The sequence below is a fragment of the Tachyglossus aculeatus genome, chromosome 11, assembly GCF_015852505.1.
Source record: "Tachyglossus aculeatus isolate mTacAcu1 chromosome 11, mTacAcu1.pri, whole genome shotgun sequence".
In the NCBI taxonomy this organism is placed as follows: Eukaryota; Metazoa; Chordata; class Mammalia; order Monotremata; family Tachyglossidae; genus Tachyglossus; species Tachyglossus aculeatus.
Window position 1 is genome coordinate 26,773,454 of NC_052076.1, and position 12,681 is coordinate 26,786,134.

Below are 12,681 nucleotides of genomic sequence, written 5' to 3' on the forward strand. Positions count from 1 at the left end.
CTCGGCACACAGGTAGCTATTAATAAATACCATTAATTGGTTTATCCTGAGACTTTGGCCGTCCTTAGGAAAGAGGTGCCATTCATTACAAATTTTAATGTTCCATGGCTTCAGGGGGCAACAGCAGGGAGGTGGGGAGAGGTGGTTTGTTGGGTAGGGATGTCGGCTGAGCACCTAGAAATATCGAAATGAGGGGAGGGTCCTCAGGGAGCCCACTTTCTGGACACAGTTTCCCCAAGAGTCCATAGTGCCCAAAATGTCCATGGGGCCCACCACTTCTAGTGTCCATAGCATCCACAGCATCGACTGAGCCCACAACATCCCCAGTGCCCATGGTGTCCACAGAATTCACAGCATCTATCATATCCACAACATCCCCAAAGGTCCAGTGTTTGCAGTGTTCTTTATAAATTTGCATCTCCTTTGCCCACATGGTGGCCATGCCTACACATGCTCAGAGGAAATTTAGCATCATCTGGATGACGTAGTGGATAGAGCCCGGGCATGGGAGTTGGAACATCATGGGTTCTAATCCCAGCTCTGCCGCTTGTTTGCTGTGGGACCCTGAACAAGTCACTTAACTTCTCTAAACCTCAGTTACCTCTTCTGTAAAATGGGGATTGAGACTGTGAGCCCCACATGAAACAGGGACTGTGTCCAGTCCTATTTGCTTGTATCCACCCCCACCACTTAGTACAGTGCCTGGCACATAATAAGCACTTAAATATCAGAATTATTATTATTATTATTATTATTGTTAGTTCTTACCCTTTATCCTCCCAAGGATGACCAAAAGAGGGGCTGAGGTGTTTCGGGGTCTGAACCAACCAACGGGATTTGAATTTTCCACTTCATTGCCCACTAGGGTGACCTGATCGGTTTTTGAAACCATGACCCAATCAGACTACTTGATTCTTAACTAGACTGTAAACTCGTTGTGGACAGGGAATGTGTCTTTCAACTCTGTTAAATTGTACTCTCCCAAGTGCTTAGTGTAGTGCTCTGCACACGGTGAGTGCTCTATAAATACAACTGAGTGATTCTGAACATCAGAAATCCTCACTGCTGTCGCTAAACGGAGCAGAAAGAGATTATCTAAATGGGCAAAGCAAAGAGAGTGAACTTGATCCATTCGAGAAATAATCTGGATTATTTATGTTTCCCAAAAGCTTTTTCATCAGAGCAGAGGGGTGTTTACTTGAATGATCCTGATAATGGTCTTGATCCTACCCTTCTCTATGGTCCCACATTAGCAAATATTTGTAAACTTTCCATTCCACAGAAAGCAGGGTAGGTGGAGGTGGGATTGACGTGCTTTTAGGTCTGAATCACCCAGATAATTTGCTAATGTAGACCTTCCTTTTTGGTGCAGATGATCCAGGATGGGTGGTTGAAATAATGCCAAGTATCCCCATTCTGGACTCCAAGACTCATCACCGTAGGTTCCACATCCATTCCATCCAAGCTGGCATCTCAACCACCCGACAGACACCTGGTTGGTGCAAGGTGCTCTGCTACCCCTCTGATTTGATGGTGGCCCACTGCCTCACAACTCAATACAATTCTCACTTTTGCCTGGGCAGGTACTGCTCTGTCCACCCCAGAAACAGCTTCCCTTTTCCCCTCATCTCTGGCTACCAGTCTGCCCCAGGGGAGAAAAGATCGGTGGGTTTGGGGTTTTTTTAATAGCATTTGTTAAGGCAGGCATTATAGCAAGCTCTGAGATGGATACAAGCCAATCAGGTTGGACACATTCCAAGTCCCACATGGTTCTCACAGTCTCAACCCCTATTTTACAGATGAGGGAAGTGAGGCATGGAGAAATAAAGTGACTGGCCCAAGGTCACACAGCAGACAAGTGACAGAGCCGGGATTAGGACCCAGGTCCCTCTGATTCCCAGGCCTATGCCCTAGCCACTAGACCACCTCCTTCTATAGTGTGGGAGGTCTGGGGGGTGGGGTTGGCACATGCCATGTCTTCCCCCTTCTAGGCTTCAATTATGTTCGATCCACTCAACCAAAGTGACGTGGAGAACCGAACAAACTCATTGCACAGGCTGAGGTCACCAGCAAAGACTTAGGAAAAGCAAAATACTGAATATATCTGGGTCCGGCCCCTCCCCAGGCTTGAGGGTCTCCCTCCTGGAAAGGCACATGTCCTGCTAGCTGCCCAGCCTCATCAACTGGGCTCCACCTCGCTGACCCCTTCCTGCCACCTGGGTCCCCGGATGGGCTGGACGGGTCACATCATCTGGGACCGAGTCAGGGTGCCCGGCGGCTGAGGCTGGTACCAAGGCCCGAAGCTGCTGATGTAACCTCCGGGATCCAGCCCTCCGCCTTTGCCCACCGAGGGAGGGTCCCAGAGCAGAGGCAGACTGGGGGAGCAGGGTGACAGCGAGGGGACTCTGGGCAGAGACTCCCCTTCTGTCACACTCGATCCCTGCTTCATGATCTTCCTGAACTTGGAGCGTTTGTTCTGGAACCAGATCTTGACCTGGAGGGAGAGGAGAGGGAGAGGAAGCTGAGAAAGAGGAGGGTCCCATAGGGATGGGGGACCGGGAGGCTGATGCAGTGAGACATCAGGGCACCCCCTTCCCGGCCACCAGGGCGACAGCTATGAGCAACAGGCTGTCTTTCTCCCCTGATTTGAATCTTCTGGGGGGGGTTTCTCTGGCTTCCCACATTCCTAAGGGGTGGAGAGAGGGGACGCTGGGCTGCCCACCCACCAGTGACCTGGAGCCAGGGCCTGAGGGTCCTCTGAGAGCAGTGTAAAGAGGGAAGACCATTCCCCTGAAGATGCAAGAGAATCCCCCTGCCCCTATCTCGGTCTGGGTCAGGCCCCACCCCCACCTCCATCTAGAGAAGCAGTGTAGCTTAGAGAAGCAGTGTGGTTTAGTGGAAAGAGCACAGACTTGGGAGTTAGAGGTCATGGGTTCTAATCCCCGGCTCTGCCAGTTGCCAGCTGTTTGACTTTGGGCAAATCACTTAACTTCTCTTTGCCTCAGTTACCTCATATGTAAAATGAGGATTAAGACTGTGAGCCCCACCTGGGACAACCTGATTATCTTGTATCTCCCCCAGTACTTAGAACAGTGCTTGGCACATAGTAAGCGCTTAACAAATGCCATCGTTATTATCATTATTATTATTACTATCCCTACTTGGTTCTGGGTCAAGCCCTGCCCCCATCTCCACCCCCACCTAATATTAATAACAATAATTGTGGTATTTGTTAAGTGCTTACTATGTGCCAGGCACTGTACTAATCGCTGGGGGTGGATACAAGGAAATAGGGTGGGACACAGTTCCTGTCCCATGTGGGGCTCACAGCAGCTGAGGCCCAGAGAAGTGAAGTGACTTATTCAAGGTCACAGAGCAGAAAAGTGGTGGAGCTGGGATTAGAACCCATGACCTTCTGACTCCCATGCCTGTGCTCTAGCCTCTACACCATGCTGCTTCTCACCACTGAACTTCCCCTGCTACCTGGGTCAGGGTCAGGCCCCGCCCGGATCCCGGCCTCCACCTTGTCCCCTACCTGGGTCTGGGTCAGGCCGAGCTGTGCGGCCAGCTCGGCCCGCTCGGGCAGCGCCAGGTATCGGGTCTGCTGGAAGCGCTGGTTCAAGGCCTGCAGCTGCAGGTTAGAGTAAATGGTCCGCGGCTTCCGGGCTCGTTTCCCAGTTTTGCTGTGGCGGTGGCGACCTTCCCCAAACTCCGACGCTGGTGGCTTCTCCTGCTCTGGAACAGAAGCCGGAAGCTGAGGTCAGAGGGGCCGCAGGCCCAGACCAGAGAACAGTGGAATTCCCAGGGTGTGGGAGGGGGGGAATCCTTTAATAATGAATAATAATGATTGTATTTTTTATAATAGCATTTATTAAGCGCTTACTATGTGCAAAGCACTGTTCTAAGCACTGGGGAGGTTACAAGGTGATCAGGTTGTCCTTCATGGGGCTCACAGTCTTAATCCCCATTTTACAGATGAGGTCACTGAGGCACAGAGAGGTTAAGTGACTTGCCCAAAGTCACACAGCTGACAATTGGCAGAGTCGGAATTTGAACCCAGGACCTCTGACTCCAAAGCCCAGGCTCTCGCCAATGAGCCACACTGCTCAGTATTTGTTAAGTACTTACTATATGCCATGCACTGTATTAAGCTCTGGGGTGGATACAAGCAAATCAGGTTGGACACAGTCCCTGTCCCATATGGGACTCACATACATTCATTCATTCAATCATATTTATTAAGCGCTGACTGTGTGCACAGCACTGTACTAAGAGCGTGGGAAAGTACACTACAACAATTTTATTTATTTATTTTGATACCTGTTTATTTGTGTTAATTTCTGTTCCCCAACCCCCCAAACTGTGATCTCGCTGTGGGCAGGGATTATCTCTCTTTATTGCTGTGTTGGTACTTTCCAAGCACTTAGTACAATGTCTGGCACATAGTAAACACTTAAATCCCATTATTATTATTATTATTATCATTATTATTTAGGTACAGAATGTGTCTGTTGTACTACTGTACTCTCCCAAGCACTTAGTAAAATGCTTTGCACACAGTAAGCACTCAATAAATAGGACTGAATGAACGAATGAATTTATACTCATCCACACACCTGCATGCACACATGCACACGGACCCGACATACACTCACACTCTCATAAGCGTGGGCACACATAAACTTACACTCTCTTCCAGAAGCACTCACACCGAGACGCAGTTACACAGTCACACTCACACGCAGACACCCAGACGTGCACACACTCACTCACTCCAGCTGCAAACACACTCGCACTCATTGCTTCATCCATTCAATTCAGTCGTATTTATTGAACGCTTACTGTGTGCAGAGCACTGTACTAAGCACTTGGAAAGTACAATTCAGCAATAGAGATAATCCCTGCCCACACCAGGTTTATAGTCTAGAAGGGGGGAGACAGATATCAAAACAAGTAAACAGGCATCAATATAAATAGAACTACAGATATATACACATCAAAACAAGTAAAGGGGCATTAATATAAATAAATAGAATTATAGATATGTACATATATACACAAGTGCTGTGGGGAGGGGAGAGGGGGATAGAGTAAAGGGAGCGAGTTGAGGTGAGGTGCAAGGGAAGGGGAGCTGAGGAAAAGGGGGGGGGGGGGCTTAGTAAGACAAACACATTCGTCGTCGATACCCAGATGCATACTCACTCTCAGTTGCACTCACATTCTGATGCATACAATCACACCCAAATCCACACACACACACACTCACACTCAGTCACGTACTGTCGTCTCTGATACATCTAGATACACACTCACCCTCAGACGTACTCACCACCCTGATACACACACTCTCCCAGATGCTCACTCTCTCTCTCTTTCTCTCTCTCTAACACACACACGCACATCACCAGACGCACAGACACACATTCACAATTCCTGATATGCAAAAACACATAAAGCAAGCATTTTCTGGGTACCTAAGGACGCTCACTGCCGGTCCGGATCCCCCTCCCTCCTCTCCTCCGAGCCAGCCACACCCAAAGAGACCGTTACATTCCCCTCCCCCGGCCCTCTGGTCGCCTCCCGAGAAGGACACCCCCCGCCCCCCCCGTCCTCAGCCCCCCATGATCCTTGCAGCGCCCCCAAATCCCCTAAACCCATTTGTAGAGAAGCAGCGTGGCTTAGTGGAAAGAGCACGGGCTTGGGAGTCAGAGGAGGTGGGTTCTAATTCCGACTCCACCACTTGTCTGCTGCGTGACCTTGGGCAAGCCACTAAACTGCTCTGTGCCTCAGTTACCTCATCTGTAAAGGGGGGATTAAGACTGTGAGCCCCACGTGGACAACCTGATTACCTTGTATCTACCCCAGCTCTTAGAACAGTGGTTGGCACATAGTAAGTGCTTAACAAATACCATCATTATTATTATAATTAATAATTATTAAACTATAAGCTTTAAGCTCGTCATGGGCAGGGAAAGTGTCTGCTAATTCTCTTTTATTGTATTCATTCAATCGTATTTATTGAGCGCTTACAGTGTGCAGAGCACTGTACTAAGCGTTTGGGAGAGTACAACAATAAACAGACACATTCCCTGCCCACAACAAGCTTACAGCTTAGAAGAGGGGAGACAGACACCGATAAAAATAAATTACAGGTATGTCTCTGCAGAATGGCCTAGTGGCAAGAGCACGGACATGGGAGTCAAAGGACATGGGTTCAAATCCCGACTTTGTACTTTCATTCATTCATTCATTCAATCGTATTTATTGAGCGCTTACTGTGTGCAGAGCACCGTACTAAGCGCTTGGGAAGTACAAGTTGGCAACATATAGAGATGGTCCCTACCCAATAACGGGCTCACAGTCTTTGTGACCTTGGGCAAGTCACTTCACTTCTCTATGCCTCAGTTACCTCATCTGTAAAATGGGGATTAAAACTGTGAGCCCCACGAGGGACAATCTGATGACCTTGTATCTCCCCCAGTGCTTAGAACAGTGCTTGGCATATAGTAAGCTCTTATCAAGTACCATAATTATTACTATATTACAGAATAAGTACATAAGTGTACATTATACTCCAAGCATTTAGAACGGTGCTCTGCACATAGTAAGTGGTCAATAAATACCACTGATGGACTGATTGATCGATTGATTCCCCTGCTTTGACTCCCCGGGAGTCGGGAAGCGAAAAGTGGAGCGAATCGGGTAGCGTAGACGCCTTTCAGAGTCGGCCGTGTCCTCTCCCAACTGTATCAAGCGCTTAGTACAGCGTTCTGCACAAAGTAAGGGCTCAAGAAATCTGATTTGGGCTGAATTATCCGAACGGTCCCCTCCGCTCACCCCTTTCGTTTCCCCGCATATACAGGGTCTCTCTGTCTTGGTGGGTGGGGTCTCCGTCCTGTCCCCCCATCCCCACTCGGACCACCGCCCCGGTCCGGTTCTGCCCCTCGGGAGCGGGGAATTGGGGTTTAATTCTAATTCCAGAACTCGTTCCTCCTTTTTTGCCATCGTTTGGGCCGCATTAAGGAGCCAAGCGCAGGGCAGAGCGGGAACAAGGATCCGGATATTTTTAGGCAAATTTCCCCCTCCCACATAGAGCCCCGCGCTGTAGCGCGAAATATCTGATCGCTGGGGGGGGGGGGGGGAGGGAGGCTCTCTGGGGCCTAAAATATCCGGAACGTTACCGGTGTGGACTCTGCCGTGAAGCCTCGGGTTAAGGAGCTTTTCTTCCCAAGGTCGGGGATGGGAGGGAGAAAAGGGGGGGGGGGTGTTAAAAATTAAAGCAGAAAATCCTCTCCTGGAGACGTTACTTCAGACTCTACCTAGGCACCTGCAAAGGGGGGGGGGGCTCCCCAGCGACACATACACACAAATACACACACACACACACACACACACACACCAATCCCACCCCCGAGCCGCGCCCCTTGGCCCCCTCATCTCCTGGGCCTGTCCGACCACCCCCAGCCCCAGCCTCGAGAACAGCGTTAATGTGAACAAGCAGAGACCACGACAATACATCGACCCCCGAGGGAAGATCCACAGAGAGGGGCGGGAATCTGCGGGGCAGGACCCGGGGGGGGAGAGGGGCAACCGTGGCTCAGGAGCCGAAGAGGGGATTATTATTATTACCATATTTGTTAAGCGCTTACTAAGCACTGGGGTAGATACTTAGAACAGGTTGTCCCACGTGGGGCTCACAGTCTGAATCTCCATTTTACAGCTGAGTTCACGAAGGCACAGAGAAGTAAAGCGGCTTGCCCAAGATCATAAAGCAGACGAGTGGTGGTGTCGGGATTAGAACCCACGTCCTCTGACTCCAAAGACGGTGCTCTTACCACTAAACCACGCTGCTTAGGGCAGGGCTGGCAGAGCTTTTCGTCGGAGCCGGGAAAGAAGAGAAGTGGACGACCTTTCCCGCAGCCCTGCAGGAGCCTGTCATCTGGTGGGGGGGAAGGGGAGATGTTTCCCCACAGACACAGTTTTCGGACCTTTCGTGGAAAGCCCCGAATCAGAGCCAAAATGATCAGGACTCTGTAGGGAAAAAACCAAATTTCTGAACCCTTGTTTGCTTCGAACTGGCCCTAAAATTCCGAATTGTTCTCTCCGGCCGTCGACGCTATCTCAATACATCGAATAATTGCCTTCGGCCTCCCTGGGTGGGGGACGGGGGAGGAATGGGAGAACATGTGTGTTTGAGCTAGAAAAAGTTTCCGGATGCAGAGCTTTTTCTCTGGATGTGCGGATGGGGGAGGCCGGGGCCGCGTTCCCCTCATTCCCCGGATCCAATGCCTCGACTCTCCGCGGGGAGAAGGCGAGTAGATCGGGGGCGCCTGAGACTGGGGTCTTTCGCGTCACTACCAACTGCAACTCCCCGCTTTAGACCCGGGAACCCGGGCGAAGTGTGCGTATGCAATTGTGTTTGTGAGTGTCTGTGTGTGTGTGTGTGTGTGTGTGTGTGTGTGTCTGTGTGAGTGTATGCCCCTCTGCTTTCCACCCGGGAACGTGGATGGATAAAATGTGTCTATTTAATAATGATGGCATTTATTAAGCGCTTACTATGTGCAAAGCACTGTTCTAAGCACTGGGGAGGTTACACGGAGATCAGGTTGTCCCACGGGGTGCTCACAGTCTTAATCCCCATTTTACAGATGAGGGAACTGAGGCACAGAGAAGTTAAGTAACTTGCCCAAAGTCACACAGCTGACAATTGGCGGAGCTGGGATTTGAAACCATCACCTCCGATTCCAAAGCCCGTGCTCTTTCCACTGAAGCACGCTGCTTCTCTAATTTAATTGTGTGTGTGTGTGTGTATTTGTGTGTGTGTCTGTGTGTGTGTGCACGTGTGAAATTTCCGTATGTAAACTACCGTGTCAGGGTGCAGAATTGGGTAAATTTAACCCCTGTGAATTCGAGCATAATTGTGTGAGATGGCCTGTGTGCGCATTCCTGGATGGGAATGTGACTCTGTGTGTGTGTGTGTGAGTGAGAAAGAGAGAGAGAGAGAGAGAGAGAGAGAGACAGACAGACAGACAGACAGACAGAGTGGCAGAGAGACAGAGATTTCCGTATTTAAGCGACTGTGTCAGGGTGTAGAATTGGGTGAATTTAACCCCTGTGAATTCGAGTGTAATGGTGTGAGATGGCATGCGTGCGCGTTCCTTGATGGGATCGTGACTCTGTGTGTATGTGTGTGGTGTGTGTTTGTGTGTGTGTGTGTGTGTGTGTGATGGGTATTTCCTAGGGAGACTGTGGGCCGACGTCGAGATTTTGTCCCGAGAAGGAACGTGAGTGGGAATTCGTACGCGCCTGGTCGGTCGCGGTGCTCGGTTGTGGGATGGAGAACAGTGCAGATGGGAGATAGAGCTGAAAGGGGCGGTGGACACGAGTGGGGTTGCGAGTGGGAGCGGGGGTGGAGCTGGGGGGAGGTCCAAATTCAAGCAGCAACAGCCACTGAGTGGGCTGCCCCTCGCGGATTCTGCCCGTCCTGACTGTCAGTCCATCCGTCCGGCTACTGGTCAGGGAGTTTAGCCACCGGTTTCCCGCCCCGCAGCCTTTCTAGACTGTGAGCCCGTTATTGAGTAGGGACTGTCTCTGTTGCCAAATTGTACTTTCCAAGCTCTTAGTACAGTGCTCTGCACACAGTAAGCGCTCAATAAATACGATTGAATGAATGAACGAATGTATATATCTATAATTCTATTTATTGATATTAATAGCTATTTGCTTGATTTGAAGTCTGTCTTCCCCTGCTCTAGATTATGAGCCTGTTGTGGGCAGTGATTGTCTCTCTTTGTTGCTGTATTGTACCTTCCAAGCGCTTAGTACAGTGCTCTGCACACAGTAAGCGCTCAGTAAATACGATTGAACGAATGAATGAATGGTGGAGTAAACTCACTCCTCCCCGGACGGAAGAGGCAGCCGAAGCAGTCGTGGACGAGCAGGAGGCGGAGAGGGGTGGAGGGGGGAAGGGGAAGAAGGTGGACAGGCCCACTCCGGGCCTCCACTAGCCCCCCGCGGCTCGCTCCCGCATCCTGCCCCCGCGCTCTACCGAGGCTCCAGAAATCTCACTTCCCCGCCGCCCCGGGAGGCCGCCGGAGAAGGAGAAAGATTTTCTCTACCTGGGGCCGCCGGCCCGTGCGGCCGGAGTCTGGGTAGACAGACCCGACAGCGGAAACGGAGGGTCGCTTCTATTTCTGGTTATTATTATTATTATTATTATTATTATTATCATTATGGTATTTGTTAAGCGCTTACTTTGTGCCAGGCACTGTACTAAGCGCTGGGGTGGATACAAGCAACTCAGGTTGAACCCAGTTAAAGATGAAGGAAAAGTAAAAGACCTGCTTTCCTCCCCCGCTATAAAACCGGACGGTGGGCGCGAAGACGGGATGATGATGGTATTTGTTAAGCGCTTACTATGTGCCAAGCACTGTTCTTGGCGCTTGGGGAGATGCAAGGTAATCACGTTGTCCCACGTGGGGCTCACCGTCTTTATCCCCATTTTACAGATGAGATAACTGCGGCACGGAGAAATGAAGTGACTTGCCCAAAGTCATATAGCTGACAGGTGGCAGAGTTAGGATTAGAACCCATGACCTCTGCCTCTCAAGCCTGTGCTCTTTCCACTAAGCCACGCTGCTTCTCTATATCTGGATCTTCGCCGGCCAGGGCTGGAGGGTGGGGAGCGTTATGGCCAGGGGGAGGGGGGTTAATCGCAGGGGGAGAGGCGGGGCAGTGTCTTGAGTGGAACAGACCCAGACGTCCCCCTCCCCCCGGGTTCGGGAGGAAGGTTTTAACCCTTAAAGGACCCCCACCCACTAACAAACACACACCCTGGGGAGGAGTTCACTTTCTTAGGAGCCAGGCTTGGGCCCTGTGACCAGCTCCAGGGGTACTAGGGGCCTCGGGGGGCGAAAGGAAGGCAGAGGAAAGTGTCCCTGGACGGAGCAGACACACGTACACACACATACACACACACACATACACACACATCAGACACGCACAGACGTGCCCCGAAACACCTACAAACACAGTTACAGACATACCCCATCACACATACACTGTTTCACACATACCAGATACTCACAGATGTGCCCAGAAAGCCACATACACACTCACGGACACAGACGCGCCCAGTCACACACACACACACACACACACACACACACACACACACACACACACCAGATACTCTCAGACACGCTGAGAAACACAGTCACAAACACACACATCAGACACTCGCAGACGTGCCCAGAAACAGTCACCTCCACACACAGTTACAGACACCCAGTCATACGAACATACACTGTCTCACACACACACCAGATTCTCGCGGACATGCCCAGAAAGTCACATACACCCTCACAGTCACAGTTAGACACACCCAGTCACACATACACACTTCAGATACTCAAACACGCTGAGAAATACAGTCAGAAACACACCCATCAGACTTTCGCAGACGTGCCCAGAACACAGACACGCAATTTCAGACTCCCCTCCAAACCCACCAGGTCTTCACAGACACGCCCAGAAACACAGTCACCTACGCACACACATACACACAGCAGACACCGACAGGTAGGCCCAGAAACACACACACACACACACACACACACACACACACACACACAAACAGACACACCCGCTGGGTTTCTTCAGGAAAGGCCGAACGCCCGGGCTGCGCAGCAAACCCGGGCTCTCCTTCTCACCCTTCTCCCTTCCTCCTTCTCTTTCTCCCTCCCTCCCTCTCCTTTCTGCCGCCGGCAGAGTCCGTTTCGCTGGACATCGAACAGGGTCCAGCTCCAAAGGGGCGAGGGGGTTGAGACCCAGGAGGTCCCACCCCCCTCCGCCCCCTCCCAAATCCTGTCTCCTTGCTGAGAGAGGTGGGAAGGGCCCTGTGCCCCCGGGAGGGCGGGCAGAGCGCGGGGGTAGATTGGCAAGGTAGGGGGGAAGGGGAAGAGGAGACGCCAGGAAGAATCCCCCCTCCCCTACTCCCCAATTCCCTCCAGTCTTACCTGCTGCCTGGGGCAGACGCTCCCCTGGCGGAGGACCTGTATTTCCGTACCCCAGGTAAGGGGGTCCCTGGGGGGCTGCCGGAGGGCCAGAATAGGCGTAGGGTGGCGAGCGGTCATAGGGCTCCGGGGGGGCGACAGGAGAAAAGGGAGACCCTCCGTGGGGGGGCTGACCCAAGACCACCGGGGGATAGGGATCCAGGCCTGAGGGGGGCGAGGGTTGGGAGGAGGGGGTCAGCGGCTGGCCCAAGTTTACGAAAGCCCACTTGGACAGGTCCGGGCCTAGGACGCTATCGAGGACTGAGTTCATGGTCATCTTGGGAAGTCAAGGGGTCGGGGGTCGGGAGGCTTGCCCCTACCAGCAGCCGGGTGGGTGCCTCCTCGTGTCCGTGTCCATGGCCGGACACGATCCCGCGAAACCCTTCCTCCTTTCTTCTCCTCCTCTTTCTCCTTTTCTCTCTTTCCCGGAGCCGGGGTTCATAGAGGTAGAAGGGGATCCCAAGCCCCCTCCCCCCCAATTTAAGATTCCGGGATAAGTCTCTCTCTTTCTCCCTAGCCGCCTCCCGCAGAGGGAGCGGGGGAGGGGGCGTCAAGGCTGCCGTCCCCCCCGGCCCTCCGACCTTGCCCCCCCAAAAAAACCGCTAGCGCCCCCTCCCCCCACTCACTA

General features: G+C 51.9%; 1 protein-coding gene across 1 annotated transcript; it reads right to left on the reverse strand.

Annotated features, from left to right (window-relative positions):
• Positions 1 to 2,228: 2,228 nt before the first annotated feature.
• On the reverse strand, positions 2,229 to 12,324 carry DLX4 (distal-less homeobox 4). The gene is made up of 4 exons (XM_038754279.1): positions 12,189 to 12,324; positions 12,018 to 12,092; positions 3,536 to 3,735; positions 2,229 to 2,494 (listed from the first exon to the last, which is right to left on the reverse strand). Exons 1-4 carry the CDS (start codon positions 12,322 to 12,324, stop codon positions 2,243 to 2,245), a joined length of 663 nt encoding a protein of 220 aa, XP_038610207.1. The 3' UTR covers positions 2,229 to 2,242.
• Positions 12,325 to 12,681: the final 357 nt, after the last annotated feature.

What these genes read in the sequence shown, in the direction of transcription:
- DLX4 (XM_038754279.1), bottom strand. Translation starts at nt 12,324, where the DNA reads ATGAACTCAGTCCTCGATAGCGTCCTAGGCCCGGACCTGTCCAAGTGG. An exon ending in CTATCCCCCGGTGGTCTTGG is followed by an intron (nt 12,093 to 12,188) that starts GTCAGCCCCCCC and finishes GCCCTCCGGCAG; the next exon opens with CCCCCCAGGGACCCCCTTAC. An exon ending in GCGTCTGCCCCAGGCAGCAG is followed by an intron (nt 3,736 to 12,017) that starts GTAAGACTGGAG and finishes CTTCTGTTCCAG; the next exon opens with AGCAGGAGAAGCCACCAGCG.